At 40.4% G+C, this 21,923-nt stretch overlaps 1 protein-coding gene across 9 annotated transcripts in view; it reads left to right on the top strand.

Annotated features, from left to right (window-relative positions):
• adgrb2 (adhesion G protein-coupled receptor B2) overlaps positions 1 to 21,923 on the top strand; it is a 306,144-nt gene that overhangs the window by 162,074 nt on the left and 122,147 nt on the right. For 5 of the 9 annotated variants that reach the window (XM_081376687.1, XM_081376688.1, XM_081376684.1 and 2 more), the window contains 5 exons: positions 3,217 to 3,381; positions 11,419 to 11,583; positions 11,980 to 12,144; positions 18,205 to 18,306; positions 20,756 to 20,862. In XM_081376687.1, coding sequence (XP_081232813.1) covers positions 3,217 to 3,381; positions 11,419 to 11,583; positions 11,980 to 12,144; positions 18,205 to 18,306; positions 20,756 to 20,862 — 704 coding nt within the window. The remainder of the gene's footprint in view (positions 1 to 3,216; positions 3,382 to 11,418; positions 11,584 to 11,979; positions 12,145 to 18,204; positions 18,307 to 20,755; positions 20,863 to 21,923) is intronic. The other 4 variants (XM_081376690.1, XM_081376691.1, XM_081376689.1 and 1 more) reach the window with 2 other exon arrangements.

Here is a 21,923-nt window from a genome sequence, read left to right as displayed (position 1 = left end):
ATAAATGAATATATTTATAATGGGTATTTATAATAGGTATTTAAAATGCAATGCTAATTGAAATAGCCTTTATTACTGTATATAGTGCTATAAAATATGTTCTGCTTCATCGGATCATAGAACAAAGTTTTTTCAAACACCCTCTAATCACTTACTATGATTTTTATTTGCATTTTTAAATATTTTTCTGCAACCCTATCAGAACCCAGGCCTCTAACAGTACTCTGTTAAATGATTTTTAGGAAAATTATTGGAATAGGTTTTACAAGAAAAAACAATTTCAGTTTAATGTCACTTGCCATTTCTTCGTAATTGTTTGCGAAATGTTTTTGCAATTTCTGAGTGAAAATGGTTCCAAATTAAATCCATTTTTTTTTCAGTGTAGAAAGTGATTTTTATAAATGGTAGAAGGTAACTAGACTTAAAAATGCATAAATGTATTTTTTGTTACCCGTTGTCTTATTCGATATGCCGAAGAGGGCTTTTGTCCAAGTTCTTTTACCCCCCCCCTCTCTCTCTCTCTCTCTCTCTCTCTCTCTCTCTCTCTGTATATTTTATCCCTTATACTAACCCTACACCTAAACATACCCATCATAGAAAGCTTTCTGCATTTTTACATTTTCAAAAAACATCATTTAGCTTTTTTATAATTTGGCACTTTAGCACATCTATTTTTCTATAAGTTTTCCTCATGGGGACCAAAAATACCCTCACAAGGACATAATGTAGGGTTTACCAGGCCACACACACACACACACACACACACACACACACACACACACACACACACACACACACACACACACACACACACACACATTCGCTTCATACAAGATTTTCTCTTCTTCATGCTGTATGTGCAGCTGAGCCATGGCTCCTTTGAGTTTTGCACTACAGAGCGTTATCAATTATTTATCAGCATGCATAATTCACAGTACATCCCTGCTCTACACTGAGGAGGCCTTACAATCTCTCCCTCGCTCTTTCCAAAAAGCCCCCTCCAAAACCTCCTTTTCTGTCTCTTTTACTTACTCTTTCTTCCCCCCTTTCCTCAAATCCTGGCCAATTCTCTTGCCTTCTATCCCCTGTCAGGATCGGTTTTTCTTTCTGTCCTCACCCGAGTCACTCTTTTCAACCTCTCCCACTCTTCCGTCCTGCTCCTCTTCTGTTTTTCATAGGGTCTTATATTAACGTCTTATCTTCTGATTTCACTGTTACTCCACACCTCAAGATGCATGTCCTCCCTCTTTCTTTGGCAACACAGAGAATCAAATGTTGACTACCTTGTTGGTTTAGTAAAGATGTCCGCTCTTCCGCTTTCAAAGATCTGTATCAGAAAGAATTCTGTTGGATTCATCTCGGCTGTTTTGTGGTTGTTTTAACTGTTGTCGCACTGCAGGGGTTTGTCAAAGTTCATTCACACCCTCACTCATAACATCTCATCAAGCCCACAGTCATACATTCTGTTCCAAAACCTAGTAACTAGAAACCTAGTAAGCTTCATCATTGAGGATTATTCCCAATGCAAAGTACATAATTCTGCCAATTGAGCCAATTTCGCATATGTGCCCAGAATGCATTGTGACTAGCAAAGTTTTCATATTTAAATCATTTTTGACCATTTCACAGGAACTCTCAGTGTGATCACAGAGAATTGTGAAGTTTAGTAAATGAATAATAAATATTTAACTAAAACTAATTGTGGATAAAATTGTGCCTATTAAAGTAATCTGTCGATTTAAAGGAAATCTGTCAATCATTTTTAAGATTTAAATGATTGCTTATGTGCACTCTGTATATTTGTGTGCACTATGTATATTTATGCTTCATAAAACATCCTGTTTTATTGCTCTCATGTAGACTGTATTAAAATCGATTGTGAAGTAAAAAGTGACCAAGTACTTAAAATGAATTAAAAGTACACTAAGTAACGTCTGACCCTCTAGTGGTTAAAAAGCGAAACTGCATGCATTTTACGGAAGAACATTGTTTTGGTCGTGCTTCGGAATATGGTTATGCTACTGATCATAAAACATTTAGGCTTAAGAGATATAACCAGTTTAGATGGAAAGGATCTCAAGCTGACTAGATGAAGATGTTTTACCCATTAATAAACACAGTACTACCTCGAAAATACATTCCAGCTCAGCGCTATAATGACCCTTCACAATAGATGATGCTTTACAATGAACTCTGTTAGAGAGTTACATGGCAATTTATCTGTTCAGTTAAATACATTTCTCACTTGTTGAGTAATAAAAACACCATCTCTGCGTCGCTGTTACAACATTTCAAATCCCTCAGTTCTCGCCATCTCCAAAAAGCCAAGCCAATGTTGGTTCTTGTTTTATTACAAGTTCTGTCGCGTTCTCTTTTTGCCAGCAGACTCTCCTCAGTCCGGCATTCCGAGATCAAAGTAGCCGGAGTGACCCGCGAAAACCATCCCGACAGGTCTAAAATATAAACACTTATCATAGACTTACCATAGTGAATCAGGGTAAGACAAAAACACGTTTTAAAAGAAGGATTTATAATGTATTGATTGTGTACCACTTTTGTATTTTAAGCACACATAGTTGCTGCCTATGTAGAGTCTTTCAAAACTTCACTTACGAGGTTCAGTTTCAGTGAGAATGTTGCCTTAGAAGGTTCTGCCTGTGTAAGCAGCTCACTGGGTTTTGGAACAGAGCCGTAATCTGAATGCATATCTCCATATGACGTCTATTAAAAAGAGTTTAAGAATACATTCGCGGAATACTTATTCAATGTCTCTCAACATAAAACGAAATGCATTTTGCTTTTTTTTTGGGATAGTCAAAGAATCCTTGAAGGACACAATTTCATTGAAATCCTCTCGGCAGGAACACAATCAATTGGACACGTTTCATGATCAAACGGTGCATTTCATCTATTTGTGCTCTACCCATGCCTTGATCTTTTGCACTTTGGTGCTCCTTACAAGATAAGTGACGTCTCATTCATGTTGTACATGCTGTTTCATTTTCATTTCCTTCTCTGCCCTTAACCCTTGATCTGAAGGCTTCCTCTCCGACGGTTGAGGCTCATGTTGGTGGCGTTCCCGGGTTTTATCCTTCAGGTGGGCGGGGCTTCGCCTCTGTGTGCCCCTGTGGGTCGCTTCTGGAGACCGAAGGACCCTTCGGCCCACCTCCCTTCATCTTCCCTCATCCCCATTGGTGGTTTTGTTGGTGTTTGCAGTGCATGGGCTGTGGGAGGAGTGGTCTTCCTGGAGCTTGTGCTCAGTCACGTGTGGCCGAGGCTCTCGGACCCGGAGCAGGATCTGTGTGCTCCCCCAGCATGGAAGCAAGGCCTGTGGAGGGCCCGAGGTGCAAACCAAACTCTGCAATATAGCTGTGTGCCCCGGTTAGTACTAATCTCCATTTCCTCATCTGCCAATATACTCTCTCTTTTCTCTACTTCACTCTAAAGTGCATTCTGCCTATTATCACAGTGGGTCTCATTTACCATTAATTGCGTAGGTGTGCTTATTGTATTATTGCTCTTATTACTGTATTGTATTGTGTTCTTATTGTATGTATGCAGAAAAGGTTTGCTTGCAAAATATTATAGATCGAACTATAATGCATGTTGTTTTTATAAGGTAATAATAATAATAATAATAATAATAATAGTTTAAGGATCATTTAAACTAGATTTTTTTAAGAAAGCATAATATAATATAATATAATTAATAAGAAGAAATACTTATAACAGTTTTGTTGTTTGTATGTTACTATACATAATTAATTATAAATTATGTAATCCTAAATAATTTATTATTATAATGTTGTTGAGTTGATTTTATCCTTAATTTAATGGAAAATGTAAGTATACACTTTATGATTTACAGGGTTTTGAATGATTTAGTTATTCAATCCACACATTTATTTGTTATATATAATAATAATGTAATGTAATATTATATTGTAATTGTATAACAATCAATTTGTTTATTTTATGGAAATATTAATATTAATAATAATTTATATTATTTGGTTTAAGTCAATTTTTTCCCAAATTTAGAAAAAACAAAAACAAATTTTATGCATGCGATTTTGCATTTACACAGTTCGAGAATGAGACCCAGTGTGTTCTGTCCCTATTCTTTACCATTTTTTCTGTGTTGTGTATCTTCTCCTCTCTTGTCTCTCTATTCGCATGTCTTTTTCTGTCTGACCTTTCCCTTTCCTTCCTGTGTGCCATCCTCACTGCCTCGAGCTTCACCCCAGTCTGCTTGTTTCACATCGGTCTCTCTCACCCCTTCTGTTCTGTCTCAGTGTGAAGGGCGCTCGAGCTCTGTGTTGTCTGCTTTCTCTCTCTGCAGCCATGCCTCATAGTTTCCTATAGATTTCATTCATTCATTCATTATGCCAGTCTCCAGATTTATTTACTATTATCATTCATGTTTTTTGCTGAAGTGCTACTCAAATGGGGGCTCGGCTCAAGCTAATGGGAATCCTGGATGAACCAATCGCATGTGTCCGCACCTGCTGGGTTTTGTTGTTTCTTCAACAGCACCGCTCCGGTCTTGGCGAACAGGATCCGTCTCCAAAATTAGTTATTACCCAATGAGATGAGCAATAAATCATTTGTCTGGTACATTTCAATTCATTTTCAGTTTGAACAGTTGTTCCTACCTGCAGTTGAAGACCTCCATTAGTCTGACAGTTGAAGAGTTAAGGGTGACAGCCAATCACTGTGATTGTCTTTTATTTGAGGAGGCACAAATGAACAGCTGGGCCAGTCCTGCCGAGCGCTTTTGACTGGCAGTGATTACACCCTGTCAGAGAGCAGATCTTCCACCTGTTCTCACCTACCAAGAGGCATCCATGTGTAAAATACATTTCACCCTCTTAATATTCAATTGCGTCCATCGATGTCAACTGACGTGCAATCCACTGATATAATTTAAGTCAACACAGGATGAGTCAACTTAATATACCTTGTCCTGGGTCACTGTAAAGGATGGTTGGTTGTTGTGAATCTAAATGGATGTCTTGTAAACATCGGTGTGTTTTCTCCCGCATTACTTCAGCTCTATTTGAGTCTATGATTACAGTGATGGTTTGCTTCTCCGTGATCAAAGTGTGAGCAATTTCAATTCCAGCATATTCGTCGGACCGTGTTTGTAATTTACTCCTCTTAATTAATGTTTGCTTATGTGGTAAGAGATGGTACCGTATAAGAGATGGTAGAGTAGTCTTGTAAGGGGATAGTTGTTTTATTTTGAAGTAGCATATGCTGATTGTCCTCATTAAAATTTTGTTTATTTAAAGTGTTTCTAAATGTTTTGCTTATAGGAAGTTGTTTTCTCAGATGATTTTCAGAGTGCACTCAATTGGCTCGTTAGAGGAATGCATTTTAGGACTTATTTTTCTATGAAAGTTTTCTTGAAGAAAAAAAGTTAGACGGATCTTTTAGAAGTTAATAGAGAGCAAATGTATTTTTTTTTTTATCTGTTATTTAATATTTATTCTTCCAAAATATTTTTTAGAGTATATCAAAAGTGACAGTAAAGGCATGTATAATGTTACATAAGATTTCTATTTCAGATAAATGCTGTTCTTTTGAACTTTGTATTCAACCCTGGAAAATATTGATAATAATAATAATAAATGGTTCTTGAGCAGCAAATCAGCATATTAGAATGATTTCTGAAATTTCTGAAAGTAATGATGCTGAAAATTCAGCTTTGATCACAGAAATAAATTGCATTTTAAAATGTATTCAAATTGTAAACATATTCAAATAGAAAACAGTAACATATTTAACAACTTTACTAGTTTTGATGTATTTTGGATCATACATGGAGCCTTGGTGAGCAGAAGAGACTTCTTTTAAAAACATTACAAAATATAAATATATATATATATATATATTTTTTTTTTCCAAAAAAAAAAAAAGTGTTTACTCAAATGATTGCTGTTCCTAAATAGTTTTTGCTTTAATGGACAAATACACAAACAGTTTATTACAATACACTGCATCAGCAGCTTGTCTGCAAATTTGTCAGACTCAGATTAAAGTGCAACATGCTGAATGTCAAAATTATAAAACATTGCTGAACCTTCCATTTGATTTACCAATGAGCTCATCAGTTTATGTTATTCAGCTAAAATAGATTGAAGAAAACTGATAAGCCATAAGAAATAAGATCAAATATAAAACAGAAATAAGACATTAAAGTAAAGGAACACGGCCCAGAATTAGCTACAACCATGGACACGCAGATGCATCTGTTTGTTTGTGTGTGTGTTAATGTCTTGCAAGTAAGGGATACTCAAAGTATCCATTTGATGTGCTGAAGTCAGTGTTATTACCTTAATTATACAGTGGATTTCTCTCTCCCTTTCCATTTATGTTCTTGTGAAGTAAAAGTAAGACGCCATAAATGCTCATCTGTGTTTGTTGGGTTTCAGCTGCAGCTGCTGTCTCTCCTGGCAACCACAATACCCAGGATCTCTCTCCTCATTGGCCACTCGTTTTATGAGCGATGATGAGTCCAATACTCTCATGGAGGCGTAGACAGACAGGCCACATTTATCCATGTTTATTGAATTTGTGAAGCTTTAGAATATGATTATTATTTATCACGCACTTGCTTTGAGACACAGAATCCTCCATGATCTCAGACAGATAATGCAGCTGCATCTCATTTTGCTTTGCTGTGTCATACCAACATTTAAAGAGGTCCTATTGTGCTTTTTTAAATGTTCAACTGTCTTTAGTGTGTGATGTTGCTGTTTGAGCATTAAAAATGTCTACAAAGTTACAAAACACAAAGTCACTCCAAAGTGAGTTGCTGCAACGCATTCGTCATCCTTGGGCTTCATATATTGCCGCTTTTGACATTTCGTCTACATCGAACGCACATGGCACCCTTTAGCGTCAATATGACACGCACAGAGCTTTGTTCGGTTATGAGTAGGTTTAGGTCTGGTGTAGGGTTACGGTTAGACCGCTAGGAGGCGCTTTCTGGCCCATTTCTATCTGCAACTCATATTGACGCTAAAGGGTGCCATGTGCGTTCGATGTAGACGAAATGTCAAAAGCGTCAATATATGACGCCCTAGGATGAGAACGGGCTGGTTATTCTCAGTGTCACTGTTTCTGAACTCCCTGAAACGCCTCCACTGTAGGCTTGAGTTTTCTTCCTGGGAACGAACACGTCACAATATTCCTCATTTTGATAATCCCTGACCAAAGCATATGCAAAATGATGGAGGTGAGGCCTGGTTGAGTTAGTTAGTAGTGTGTTGAATTTGCCGGCTGTGGTAAGGGGCGTGACATTTCCGAAACACGCTCGAAGCGGTCGACCAATCACAACACACTGATCCAGCCGACCAATCAGAGCACATTGCGCTTTTTGGAAGGAGGAGCTTAATAGAGACAGGAACTAAGGGGTGCGTTTCTCGTACAAAGGCGTAACTGAACGTACGACGTCGAAGTAATCACCTAGCTTTAGTCACGACTGTTTCCCGAAACCGTATTGCCGCAAATTGGTAGTTCAACCACGTTGGTTAATGATGGTTCACTTCTTTTAATGAATCTGTTTGAGATCGAATTAACGCTAGATGTTTTGCTATAAGTTACGGACATGGCATCTGAGGACTATCTAATATTTTTCTCAGTTATTTTGCTTTATTTCCAGATTCATTCATAGGCTCGTTCTTACATAGTAGAGTTCGTTCGCACATGCGTAGTCTTCAATAACGGTGTTTCAAATCTCTTGGCAAACTAAAAGACGTAAATGGCTTTTATGTTTTCTAAATAAAAGATACTGATTGAACAATGTCAGCTTGCTTATGTTGCTCAAGATAAGGATTTATTGAGTCCACATGTCGTTCCAACCACACAACTTTGCGATGCCGTTTGCGAATGTTCGCTGAATGACGGTTTCGGGAAACACCGACTCGTTGAACTTTGCTGATAAGGACGGGACTTGCGAACATAGTTGGTTAACGATGCTTTCGGGAAACACACCCCAGAGCGTTACTGACACACTGGGAAGAGAGGAGCTGCAACAATGTAAAAAAAAAAAGTTTTTTGAACACTCAAGCATGAATATCTTTCTAGTAGACCTCAAAAACAAAATGGCATAATAGGTCCCCTTTAAAGAGGTTGTTTGTTTGTTTGTTTATTTATTGAATTATTATAAAGTGTTACCAAAATATTAAACAAATGTTGTTGTTTTTTTCATACTTTATAATAATATGCAGTTATGTGTTGTATTTATGTGTCTGTAGTATAACTGTATATATACTACTTGTCTGTCTTTTTGTACTACACCAATCCCTTTGGAACTGTTTTTAGGTCACGGTCTTGAAGTAAACTTATACTGTACGTTTTTCCAAGTTTGACGAGCATCTGCTTTGACAGAGTAAAGTTGACATGGGCATTTTCGTTCATCATGTGCTCTGTCTTCCTTGGGATTCATTAGATTGAGAGATAATTTGATTTCAGTTAATACCATCAATCAAACCGAGATACTCTTGGATGAAATATTCCCCCCCACACACATTTAAATAAGATCAAAGTGATATTAGAGGTTAATATGCACAGATCCTGAAATTGCTGCAGAAAGTCAAAAGACGTAACATCCCCCCTACTGTGAAATAGATAGTGCATACTAGAAAGCATTCATTATATAAACATAAAGGAATAAGATTAATGCCATCATTTGATGGATGACGTTTAAGCATAATTCTTACTTTCGAACATAATGAATATGCGTCCATCGAGGCATGTAGACCTTCTAATGTTTTGCAAAGGATCTTGGGATACTTGAAGTAAAACATTTAAAAGCCACATTGTTTCATCCCCCCGTTAAACACTTTCAAATTCATAAAGGCTTTGCATCAACAAAGTGACTCATAAGCGGGGGGTTCGGGATAGTGACATGGGCTTATGAAAGGGCTTCATAAGCGACATGCTCCTCCACCCATATGTATTATTATTTATTCACATAGAACTTCACCATGAATCTCATTAATCAAGCAAGAAATAGTCACTGATCCCTTGTTTCATTCATTATGCAAAATATCTTATATTCATTTTGTTGTAGTCGCCGGTCAGAGAGAAGATCGATATGAACATGGACAGAGCCTGTGTTTGAATGAACTATGTGGAATTATGGAAATACATAATGTGCTTGCTGCTTTTTTTATTCACGGAATAACAATTAATTGTAATCAGTATAGAATAATGAATTTTTACTCAACATTTTTCCTGTGAGAAATTAAAGGCTGAAACATTTGCAATGTGCATCAGTCAAACTGAAATAAATTGTTATCATCAGAGTGCGGTTTCTTATAAATGTCTGCACTAATGTTATCAAACCCTCTATTTAACTTCATGTGCTTTAAGATTTGTCTCAGTGGTCCATCTCTCTTTAATTAATTAAACAAAATCACTGGTCTTCTCCGAAACCCATTAGACTACAATTTTGAGGATGAAAGAATGTGTAACTTGCGGCACCTTTAATGTGCAGGTCCGGGTTTGTTCTAATAGCATGCATTGTAATTTAATGTTCGCTGATGAAGAGGTGATCTAAAAAAGCATTTTTCAATAAAGGATTTCAAATTGAGATAGCGGGTGGAAATAAATTATTAAATGAAATGTATGATGTCATTTCTTTTATACATGTGACCTGGCAAATGAAACTGTACGTAGGAGTCAATCACAATATATTCAGTGACTATTTCTATCAGCCAATTTCCTTTTTTTTTTTTTTAGATTGTAGTGAATAGTTTTTGAAGGCTATTGCAGATTTGGAGGACTTTTCCCCCTAATTCAAACATTTTACTTGTTTTCAAGACCAAAGTTTTTTTTAAAAAGTGTCTATTTTGCTAAATATTGTATATTTTGTTGCCTTGTAAATTGTAAAAAAATAAAATAAATAAATTGTAATGTAAAATTCTAGATGACAGCTGAACTACTCTATCTATCTATCTATCTATCTATCTATCTATCTATCTATCTATCTATCTATCTATCTATCTATCTATCTATCTATCTATCTATCTATCTATCTATCTATCTATCTATCTATCTATCTATCTATATCGTTCTATCGTTCTATCGTTCTATCTATCTATCTATCTATCTATCTATCTATCTATCTATCTATCTATCTATCTATCTATCTATCTATCTATCTATCTATCTATCTATCTATCTATCTATCTATCTATCTATCTATCTATCTATCTATCTACAGTATCTATCTATCTATCTATCTATCTATCTATCTATCTATCTATCTATCTATCTATCTATCTATCTATCTATCTATCTATCTATCTATCTATCTATCTATCTATCTATCTATCTATCTATCTATCTATCTATCTATCTATCTATCGTTCTATCGTTCTATCTATCTATCGTTCTATCTATCTATCGTCCTATCTATCTATCGTTCTATCTATCGTTCTATCTATCTATCTATCTATCTATCTATCTATCTATCTATCTATCTATCGATCTATCGATCTATCGATCTATCGATCTATCGATCTATCGATCTATCGATCTATCGATCTATCGATCTATCTATCTATCTATCGATCTATCTCTCTACAGTATCTATCTATCTATCTATCTATCTATCTATCTATCTATCTATCTATCTATCTATCTATCTATCTATCTATCTATCTATCTATCTATCTATCTATCTATCTATCTATCTATCTATCTATCTATCTATCTATCTATCTATCTATCTATCTATCTATCTATCTATCTATCTGTCTATCTATCTATCTATCGTTCTATCTATCGTTCTATCTATCATTCTATCTATCATTCTATCGTTCTGTCGTTCTATCTATCGTTCTATCATTCTATCTATCAGTCTTTCGTTCTAGCTATTGTTCTAGCTATCATTCTATCATTAATTTGGAATGCAAATGAGTATATATTTATAATAACAGCAAGTTCTAATGTTAGATCATTTTTTAATCATTTTGAATAACATGGATTTTTTTTGGTGCAAACTTGCACATTTCATGCAGCCTGAATGCTACGGAAGTTCGGAAGTTTCCCGAAGTTTCCCGAAGTTATTTAAAAAAAAAAAAAAAAAAAAAAACTTGCAGATGCTGATGGTATTATCATCACTAATCAGTATCAGAATAACTCAGTTTGTTGTCATCGATCTCTCAGGTTTGTATCAGGGTAAGTGAGCATCATTTTAACCACTACAATGTCAAATACAACAGACAAACACAGACCCCTGCTGTACCCCGTCTCTCTCTCGCTCTCTCTCTCTGTCCGACCGCCCGACTCCTGTTTGTTTTTGTCCCTCACTTCTATTGTCCTTCTCTTCCCTGTCCTTCCTCCACTCCAGTCTTATTGTGTTCTGACCTCCACATCGTCTCCCTGTGGTTGTGTTTGCAGTGGAGGGTCAGTGGTTGGACTGGGCGGCCTGGTCCCAGTGCTCTGTGTCCTGTGGCTCGGGCACTCAGCAGAGGCAGCGGCGTTGCAGTGTGTCGGTTCATGGCTGGGCGGAGTGTAAGGGGCCGCATGCCGAAACTCGTGAGTGCACCAACCCGTCTTGCGGGGGTAAGTTTCTCACAGGTGGGCTTACTCTTAAATTGACAGGTAGTTTATGTGCACAGCTGCAATTTGTTTGCTGTCATGGTCTAATTAATTGCAGTGAACGCCCTGAATTGTCTGTGGTACCAAACCACAGAGACTTACCGGTCTTCTTGTTGCACAGACACGCTGCTGTGTCAGCATATGCCAGCTAGCACCCCTGATAATAATTATAAGTGGAAATTAGCTTTATGCAGGTGCTTTATGACTATGTTCACACTGTAGCTATTTATGGTTGTGACTTCACTTCTCAGTTCACCACATAGTGCATCAAAACTGCAGTGCGTAGATGGCCATTGGCTCCTCTCCTCTTATAATGTGGAGTCATATGTGGTGTTCCTTGTTTTTCCTCGTCATGTGCAGGTGGAGGGAACTGGGGAGCCTGGAATCACTGGAGCTTGTGCTCCAAGACCTGTGACTCCGGCTGGCAGCGTCGGTTCCGTATGTGTGAAGGCACGGGAATCCAGGGATACCCTTGCGATGGCTCTGGAGAGGAAGTGCGCTCCTGCAATGACAAGAAGTGCCCAGGTGTGTGTGTGTATGCTCAAAGCACGTCTTTTATTTCCTCTTCTTTTTTTCTTTGATTTCCTGTACAGAGCAACTGTCTCTCCAAGCCATTTATAAGTCTGCCTTGCACATTTGGGATGGTCTCCGATACAGTGAATAAGTGACAAATAGTGTTCCATGAATTTTTTTCTTTCTTTTTTTTTTTTTTTTTTTTTTTTTTTACATTTGACACTAAAATATTTATGTATTTATTTATTTATTTATTTATTTATTTATTTATTTATTTATTTCCTTCTTCCAATGTTTGGGGTTTGGTAAGATGTTTTTTTCATGTGTTTGAAAGGCTGCAATTATTTGATGAAAATACAGTAAAAAACAACAACAACTATATTGTGAAATATTATTACAATTTAAAATAACTGTTTGCAAACTGTGGTACATTTCAGGATATATTGATGAATAGAAAGTTCAAAAGAACAGTGTTCTGAGTAAAAGTATTCATTTATTAACCCCAAACTTTTGAACCGTGGTGTGTGTTAGAGAAATTATTAGCCAACATAAAATACACATCAACTGATGTACACTTTTTTTTAACATCACGTCTTTAACACCTCTACAGTCTTGATTATTTCTAATATCTAGTTAATATCCAACATCATATTGACTTTATCTCTTGAATTGATATTTAATTAATTTATTGTATGTAATGAAAAAATACAATAATGGCCAAATATGTCATATTTAGCTGCATCTCACATTCTTTGCACAACCATGCAATATATTCATCCCATTGCAAAAAACAAATAACAACAACAACATCAACAAAAACACTCCTTAAAATGACACCCAATAAGTGACATATACTGTATATAATATTATTTTAATGTCCATGTTTATTGATTTCATAACATTTCCAAATCTCACAAATCAGGGTTTTAAACTTACATATTTCGTAACAAGGTTGACAAAATTGCAAACCTTGTATAAAATAAAGAAAAAGAAAATAAAATAGCTCACTTAACATTTGTCAGGGTTTTACAGAGGATGCAGACAAGATGGTAAGGTTAATAGTTTATTTTCAGGGAGTGTGGAGATGCAGACAGATGGTGAGTAACAGAAACACAGAATAACAGTGGATGCTTAGCTGGTTGGTAATGTCCTTGTCTTTCTTTCTCTTTGCAGATGATGTCGGGCTGAAGGCAGAACAGGATGGCAGGCAGGACGGATTGGAGAGGATGAAATGACAGGTAGGAATCCAGGTAAGTGTTCGGAAGTCTGTGGGTCATGTGAACATCGACGAGACCAGACAAGGAGTGAAGGGAGAGTGCTGAATATAAAGGGTGGTTAATGAGGGAGTGCAGGTGATGATGATTGGTGATTGGGTGAGTGAGTGCAGGTGTGCGCCATGGAGGATTCTGGGGAATGAAGTGCACACACAGATGAAGGCTGAAGAACGTGACCGTGACATTACTCCCCCCTCCCGTAAGGCGCGTCCCGCGCCGAAGAAGGCAGCATACGGGAGGGGGGGTGGGCACCCTGGAGTCCGTGACGGGAAGGTGGAGCAGGTTCAGGAGTACGGACTCCAGGATGGTGGCAGGACAGACAGAGGAGGTGATCAGGACGGTGCAGGCTGAGCAGGGAACCAAGGTGAAGCAGACTGATCAGGGGACCATGGTGATACAGGCTGAGCAGGGGACCATGGCGGTAAGGACCTTTCTGGTGGCCATGGCGGTGCGGACCCTTCGGGTGGCCATGGCGGAGAGGACTCTTCGGGTGGCCATGGCGGTGAGGACCCTTCGGGTGGCCATGGCGGAGAAGAACCTTCGGGTGGCCATGGCGGAGAAGACCCTTCGGGTGGCCACGGCGGTGAGGACCCTTCAGGTGGCCATGGCGGAGACGACTGATAGCCCCCCCCCCAAAATTCCTTTGGGGAAATATCAGGCTTTAACACTGGACTGGAAGAGGCAGGGGGCGAAAGCGGCTCTGGGCTGGACAGGACCAGTGATGAAGGCGGCTCTGGACTGGACAGGACCAGCGGCGAAGAGGACTCTGAGCTGGACAAGACCAGCGGCGAAGAGGGCTTGGAGCTGGACTGGTCCAGCGGCGAGGAGGGCTCTGAGCTGGACAGGACCAGCGGCGAGGAGGGCTCTGAGCTGGGCGGAACCAGCGGCGAAGAGGGCTGTGAGCTGGGCGGAACCAGCGGCGAAGAGGGCTCTGAGCTGGGCAGCGATGAGGGCTCTGAGCTGGGCAGCGATGAGGGCTCTGAGCTGGGCAGCGATGAGGGCTCTGTGCTGGGCAGCGATGAGGGCTCTGTGCTGGGCAGCGATGAGGGCTCTGTGCTGGGCAGCGATGAGGGCTCTGTGCTGGGCAGCGATGAGGGCTCTGTGCTGGGCAGCGATGAGGGCTCTGTGCTGGGCAGCGATGAGGGCTCTGTGCTGGGCAGCGATGAGGGCTCTGTGCTGGGCAGCGATGAGGGCTCTGTGCTGGGCAGCGATGAGGGCTCTGTGCTGGGCAGCGATGAGGGCTCTGTGCTGGGCAGCGATGAGGGCTCTGTGCTGGGCAGCGATGAGGGCTCTGTGCTGGGCAGCGATGAGGGCTCTGTGCTGGGCAGGACCAGCTGTGAGGAGGGCGTTGAGCTGGACTGGACCAGCTGTGAGGAGGGCGTTGAGCTGGACAGGACCAGCTGTGAGGAGGGCGTTGAGCTGGACAGGACCCGCTGTGAGGAGGGCGTTGAGCTGGACAGGACCCGCGGTGAAGAGGGCGTTGAGCTGGACAGGACCCGCGGTGAAGAGGGCGTTGAGCTGGACAGGACCAGCTGTGAAGAGGGTGTTGAGCTGAATGGGACCAACAGTGAAGGCCCTGTGCAGGGCAGGACCAGCGGTGAAGGCTCGGTGCTGGGCAGGACCAGCGGTGAAGAGGGCTCTGTACTGGACGGAACCAGCGGTGAAGGGGGCTCAGTGCTGGACGGGACCAGCGGTGAAGAGGGCTCTGTGCTGGACGGGACCAGCGGTGAAGAGGGCTCTGTGCTGGACGGGACCAGCGGTGAAGAGGGCTCTGTGCTGGACGGGACCAGCGGTGAAGGCTCTGTGCTAGGCTCTGTGCTGGACGGGACCAGCGGTGAAAAGGGCTCTGTGCTGGACGGGACCAGCGGTGAAGAGGGCTCTGTGCTGGACGGGACCAGCGGTGAAAAGGGCTCTGTGCTGGACGGGACCAGCGGTGAAGAGGGCTCTGTGCTGGACGGGACCAGCGGCGAAGAAGGCTCTGTGCTGGACGGGACCAGCGATGAGGGCTTTGAGCTGGACGGGACCAGCGATGAGGGCTTTGAGCTGGACGGGACCAGCGATGAGGGCTTTGAGCTGGACGGGACCAGCGATGAGGGCTTTGAGCTGGACGGGACCAGCGATGAGGGCTTTGAGCTGGACGGGACCAGCGATGAGGGCTTTGAGCTGGACGGGACCAGCGATGAGGGCTTTGAGCTGGACGGGACCAGCGATGAGGGCTTTGAGCTGGACGGGACCAGCGATGAAGAGGGATTTGAGCTGGACGGGACCAGCGATGAAGAGGGATTTGAGCTGGACGGAACCAGCGATGAGGGCTTTGTGCTGGACGGGACCAGCGATGAGGGCTTTGAAAACTCTGGCTCTGGCTCGGGGAGAACGACGCTCACTGGCTCTGGCGGGCAGGCGACTGGCTCTGGCTCTGGCGGGCAGGCGACTGGCTCTGGCGGGCAGGCGACTGGCTCTGGCTCTGGCGGGCAGGCGACTGGCTCTGGCTCTGGCGGGCAGGCGACTGGCTCTGGCTCTGGCTCTGGCGGGCAGGCGACTGGCTCTGGCTCTGGCGGGCAGGCGACTGGCTCTGGCGGGCAGGCGACTGGCTCTGGCTCTGGCGGGCAGGCGACGCTGACAGTCACAGGCGCGGCGGGCATGACGCTCATAGACTCAGGGGCGGCGGGCACGACGCCTACTGCCTTGGTCTCGGCAGCTCTGGCGTGAAGTGCGGGCTCGGCTGGACTGGCGTGAAGTGCAGGCTCGGCTGGACTGGCGTCAAATGCAGGCTCGCTAGTGCTGGTGACTGAATTCCGGATGATGATGGGTGGCGTGGTGAAGATGGCTGGAGATGGTGGTTGAGTGGCGATGTCCTCAACCTCACCTACGGTGAACCTTGAGCCACTCAACCACAACACATGATCTAGATACTGGGCAAATGAGCCTGGGATTGCCTCCGCTGGAGCTTGCTGGTACAGATGGTTATCCAGTCCGCCCCAAAATACTGTTTTTAGGACATCATCTGTCCAGCTTACCCCAACAGAAAGCTCCAGAAAGCCGGCGACATATTCCTCGATTGAGCAGCCATCTTGAAAACAATGAATCAGACGATCAGCTGGGGTTAGGGTGAAGTGAGCAACTTCCATGCTTCGTGTGGTCTGGTCTTCTGTCAGGGTTTTACAGAGGATGCAGACAAGATGGTAAGGTTAATAGTTTATTTTCAGGGAGTGTGGAGATGCAGACAGATGGTGAGTAACAGAAACACAGAATAACAGTGGATGCTTAGCTGGTTGGTAATGTCCTTGTCTTTCTTTCTCTTTGCAGATGATGTCGGGCTGAAGGCAGAACAGGATGGCAGGCAGGACGGATTGGAGAGGATGAAATGACAGGTAGGAATCCAGGTAAGTGTTCGGAAGTCTGTGGGTCATGTGAACATCGACGAGACCAGACAAGGAGTGAAGGGAGAGTGCTGAATATAAAGGGTGGTTAATGAGGGAGTGCAGGTGATGATGATTGGTGATTGGGTGAGTGAGTGCAGGTGTGCGCCATGGAGGATTCTGGGGAATGAAGTGCACACACAGATGAAGGCTGAAGAACGTGACCGTGACAACATTAAATATGATCTTGTAATGTTTATAATCGCCATACCTTGAAGCTTTTACTGGATGCCTGTTAAAAAAGAAAGACAAGAAAAAAAAAGAAAAGACTTTCAAACCCTATTTTGTACCCTGTTTGTAAAAAGTGGCCTTTGCTTTTCTCTCTCTCAGTTTCTCTCTCTTCCTCCATATTTAACATTCACTCTCCTCCTTTGTTTCCATTTCTCCTCTCTTTCAATTGAGACGGGTCATTCTTGACAGAAGGGAACTGTTGAAAGTGCTGCTGTGTGTGATTTGTCATCATGTCAAGCAGAGCAGCAAACAGCAGATTTTAATAAGCACGCCTTTGACTGCAGCTTTGGGAGGCTATAGATTAAATAAATGTCAGGCATTGCCGTAGAGCTCATATTGGGCACAGCGCTTTGATGGCGGCACAAACTTGAAAACAAAAATCTGTCCGATAGCTTTGTCGGGGTGTATTACAGTATGTTCAGATGAAAAAGAGTAGGGTTCTTTTCTCCGTCTCTCTCTCCGCTTTCAACCCAGTCTTCTTCTGTATCTCACCCCTGGGTTGTTCTCTGATCTGAAGGAGCTTTTGAATGAGAGTTGGAGAGAGATGAGTGTTGTTGCAGTCGGTGATCTCATTTTCTCAATCAGTTTTATTATTTTTTTATTTTATTTTATTTTTTATCTTGAGGCATAAACCTCACTTTAATATGCTTAAAACAAGACAAAAACAATTTGCCAATGGGGTAAGAAAGTATTATTTATGTATGTCTGTCTGTCTGTCTGTCTGTCTGTCTGTCTGTCTGTCTATCTATCTATCTATCTATCTATCGTCTGTCTGTCTGCCGTTCTTTCACTCTATCTATCATTTTATCATTCTATTTATCATTCTATACATTTTTCTATCTATCTATCTATCTATCTATATATCTATCTATCTATCTATCTATCTATCTATCTATCTGTCTGTCTGTCTGTCTGTCTGTCTGTCTGTCTGTCTGTCTGTCTGTCTGTCTATCTATCTATCTATCTATCTATCTATCTATCTATCTATCTATCTATCTATCTATCGTCTGTCTGTCTGTCTGTCTGTCTGTCTGTCTGTCTGAGCGCAATAAGTCAATTCCCAATCAACAATGGACTTTTTATTTAATGCCAATTCATACACTTTTTTTGCTGGTTAACCTCTTACTTTTGGTGTATACTGTGTGCAGCGCCTCATGAAATTTGTAAAGATGAGTACCAAGTAGCCATGACGTGGAAGAGAGCCTCAGCTGGAGAGACGGTTTACAACAAGTGTCCATCAAATGCCACTGGTACGTTACTGCAAACATTCTCTCCATTCTCCACATGAAGTCTGTTTTTCCAATAATAAGTTGTATAATTCCCCTAAAGAAGCCGTCTCTGTCATCATCATGCCGTTCCAAACCTGTATGACTTTATATTCAGTGGAACAAAATGTTTAATAATTTGAGGAACTGCTACTTAGATCTAAATGAGAGTTATTAGTTCATATACAGACATTACAAGTATTCTGAAGCATGTGCAGAAATTAAAGTCATCATTTTCTAATAATTCCAATTAATTTAAGGAATTTTCCACTGATAATGTTCACTGATAAGCCTCTTTCTTGGCTAGTAATCAAAGGTTTGCTGAGCAATCCATGACCAATCTGCCCTTTAGCGGGTCTAACCCCAGCTTGTTCAAGGACGGCCGCTTCTCAAAAAAGTTTATTGTATGTTGCTTTGGATAAAAATGTCTGCTAAGTGACAAATTAGTAGTAAATTAAAACCGCTCAAGAAAAGTTAATGATCCGAGCTTGATTAGCTTCAGAGTGTACGCCGCCGTCTACATCACATAAAACTGAAAGTACAATCTAATGTTGTTTTGGCCACAGCCAAAGACGCCATATCTAATTCAATCTATGATACATTTGTTTCTTCTCTTACCATGACATACAGCTTTATTAAAAGATTTTATGATCAGTTAAACCACATTATAAAACTCCATCAGTGATGCAATTGCTCAGCTTCCAAAACCAACATCGCACAACAGGCTCGAAATAAGTTGATTTCCACACAGTTAATCAGCATTCAGTTTTGAAGCCCATTGAGCTGAATTAGTGGTGTGTGAGAGGGAACTTAATGAGGATGTTTACAGCCCAATATGTGCCGCCACAGAAAGTTAATACAACAATGATATCAAGACATCGCTTTTGGTGTATTGAAATGTCAGATGTTGCCGCAGAGCTTACATTGGGCCCAACAAAAACACGTTCCTTTTTTTTGCAAGGCTTTAGATTTAATGTCAGACATGTTGTTGTTGTTGTTGTTGTTGTGTATTTTGTTGTGATTTTTGTTTTGTGACATTCTGCTGTGTTTTGTGATTGCTATATGACGTAACTGCAGGGCAGAAACCTTGGAATTTATTTATTTATTTATTTATTTTTTATAAATTGTTACTATTTGTCACCTCTTATGTCTGTCTGTGGGTTTTGCACATATTCAACCAGTGGAAAGTATTAAAAAGAGCTTTTGACTAAAACTCGTAACTCCATTGGATCCTCAAACTGTCAGTCAAACCTCATAACTTCACTCGCCTCTATCGTTAACGAAGTGATATTTGCGCATATATATGTATATATATATATATATATATATATATATATATATATATATATATATAGACAAAATCGTTGAGGTTGGCGAAAACCACGGGTAAGTCAACTTTATGGGGTGACGTCACATAGGCGACATATAGTCTTTCTTGTTATGTCTTTTCCACAACTGCTAGCCGAAGAATCATACTATATACTGTCAAACTCGTAACGTGAAAAATTATATAAAAAATTCACAGACGACATATGTTCACATTCATGGTACAATTCAATCGGGACCAGAAAATAGTTATTTTCTCCCATTCACTTGCATTGATGATTTTTCAACCTAGAGGTCCACTTGGGGTTTTACGGATGGGCGGGACTTACCAGAAATATACAGAGCGACTGCAAAAACGGAAGTTCAAAGACAATATTCTAAAGATGGCGGTCTATAAAGGTCTATAAAGCCACAATTGAATTATTTTAAAAACACAGCGATGGTATTCAGTATTCTGCACTCCTCAGTTTGGTTTAAGTATTTCTAAACCTTCCAAGTGCAGAAGGAGAGTTTGTTTGAGGTTATTTATGCCCTTTGAGTGCAGTGTGCAATAATTCTCAGATACTAGTGGAGAAAGACACCCAAGGCGCTCAGTGATTTTTACCTAATAAAAACAGAAAGACCTAATAAATGATGTCTTTGAAGTGGGAGCGCAGAGCAGAGTGTTGAAAGAGGTCAACAGCGAGCTGTAATCTATATCAACTCCGCATCCCGGCCAGCACAGGCTGTCATGCATGCAAAAAAACAACTCCCGCAGAGAGCGATTCGCTTGACTTTTCCGGGCTGCCTGCGTTCCCCATGTGATTTTCAGCCCCATTTTTATTCCAGCGAGGGTACCGGTGGTGAAGCCAACGTCGGGTCTTATTGGCCGTGATCTGAATGATGCAAGTGGCAGAAACTTTAAGCAAAACTGACTTAACGGCATTGCAAAATGACATACTCAAAACAGACATTATCCCAGACGTTATCGTATGCCGCATCGCAGTGAAGTCTTTTATATGAAGCGTGTGAACCTCACAGAGTACGTGTCTGTCAAACTTTGACATGCTGTTATTGTTTGTGCACAAACAGTGATAATGATCTGTTTTTTCCTTCCCTCTCCCTGTAGGATCTGCTAGTCGTCGTTGCTTGCTGGACGCTAATGGAGTTGCTTACTGGGGTCCTCCGAGCTTCGCCCGATGTGTCTCACTCGAATATAGATATTTACATTTATCTGTGAGTACATGGATGTGGATGACGTGCTGTGATGTCACAAGATGGGGTAGGATTAGATTATGAATATGAATTTGTTTATGCACCTGAGTTTTGGGTTACACTTTATTTTAAGGTGTCGTTGTTACAGCGTAATTATATATTTAAGTACTGAGTAATATTAAGCAACTACATGTACTTACTATAGGGTTAGGGTAGGATTAGGGTTTGGTTGAGGGCTATTTGCATGTAATTATGCATAATTAACTGCTATTACTATGGTAAGTACATGTAACATATGTAACAAAGACACTGCAAAATAAAATGTTACCGAGTTTTGATAAGGAGTTTATGTATTGATCTTGTTTATATGTTGATCTTGAAAATCAGGTTTGTGGTAGAGTATCGTCATCTTCTCATAAATTAATTGAGAAGCAAATTTGCGCAAGACTAACATTAGAGAAATTGAATAAAATGTATCTGTGTTATCCAATTTCTCCTTTTAATCATTAAAATATCTCTCTTTATTTTTAAATAGGATTATTATTATTAATAGTAATAACATATTATTAATATTTATTTATTTGTATTATTATGATTAATAATTTTGTATTATAACCGACTAAATACATTCTTAAATATTTATTGTTTATGCTTATTTGTATCATTATATTCTTATTGTCTAAATAAATTGTTTATTAATATTAATATTTGTAGTAATAATAATAATAGTTATTATTATTTCTAAATAAATTATGTATTATTTGTTTATTAATAACAGTAATAACAACAATAATAATAATACAACTGTTTGCCAGTGTGTAAGGATGCAATATATATCTTGTGGAAAAGAGATATATCAAGGAATTTTGCTTGGTTAAGTGCATTTATCTCGTTTTAAGTATGTGTAGATGTTTTTACAATTACTGGTGAATGCAGTTTACATGAACTAATACATACTGACTAATTCAATTGCTCAGTTTTATTTAATATCTTCCATCTTCTACAGTCAGTCCCTGAATTGTGTAGCTCAGGAGACGGCGTGAATGAGCAGCTGAATATTAAGAATTAAAGAAATGAATACA

Source organism: Scardinius erythrophthalmus (assembly GCF_964197995.2).
Source record: "Scardinius erythrophthalmus genome assembly, chromosome: 10".
Taxonomy (NCBI): Eukaryota; Metazoa; Chordata; class Actinopteri; order Cypriniformes; family Leuciscidae; genus Scardinius; species Scardinius erythrophthalmus.
This window is presented reverse-complemented; position numbering and strand designations above follow the sequence as displayed.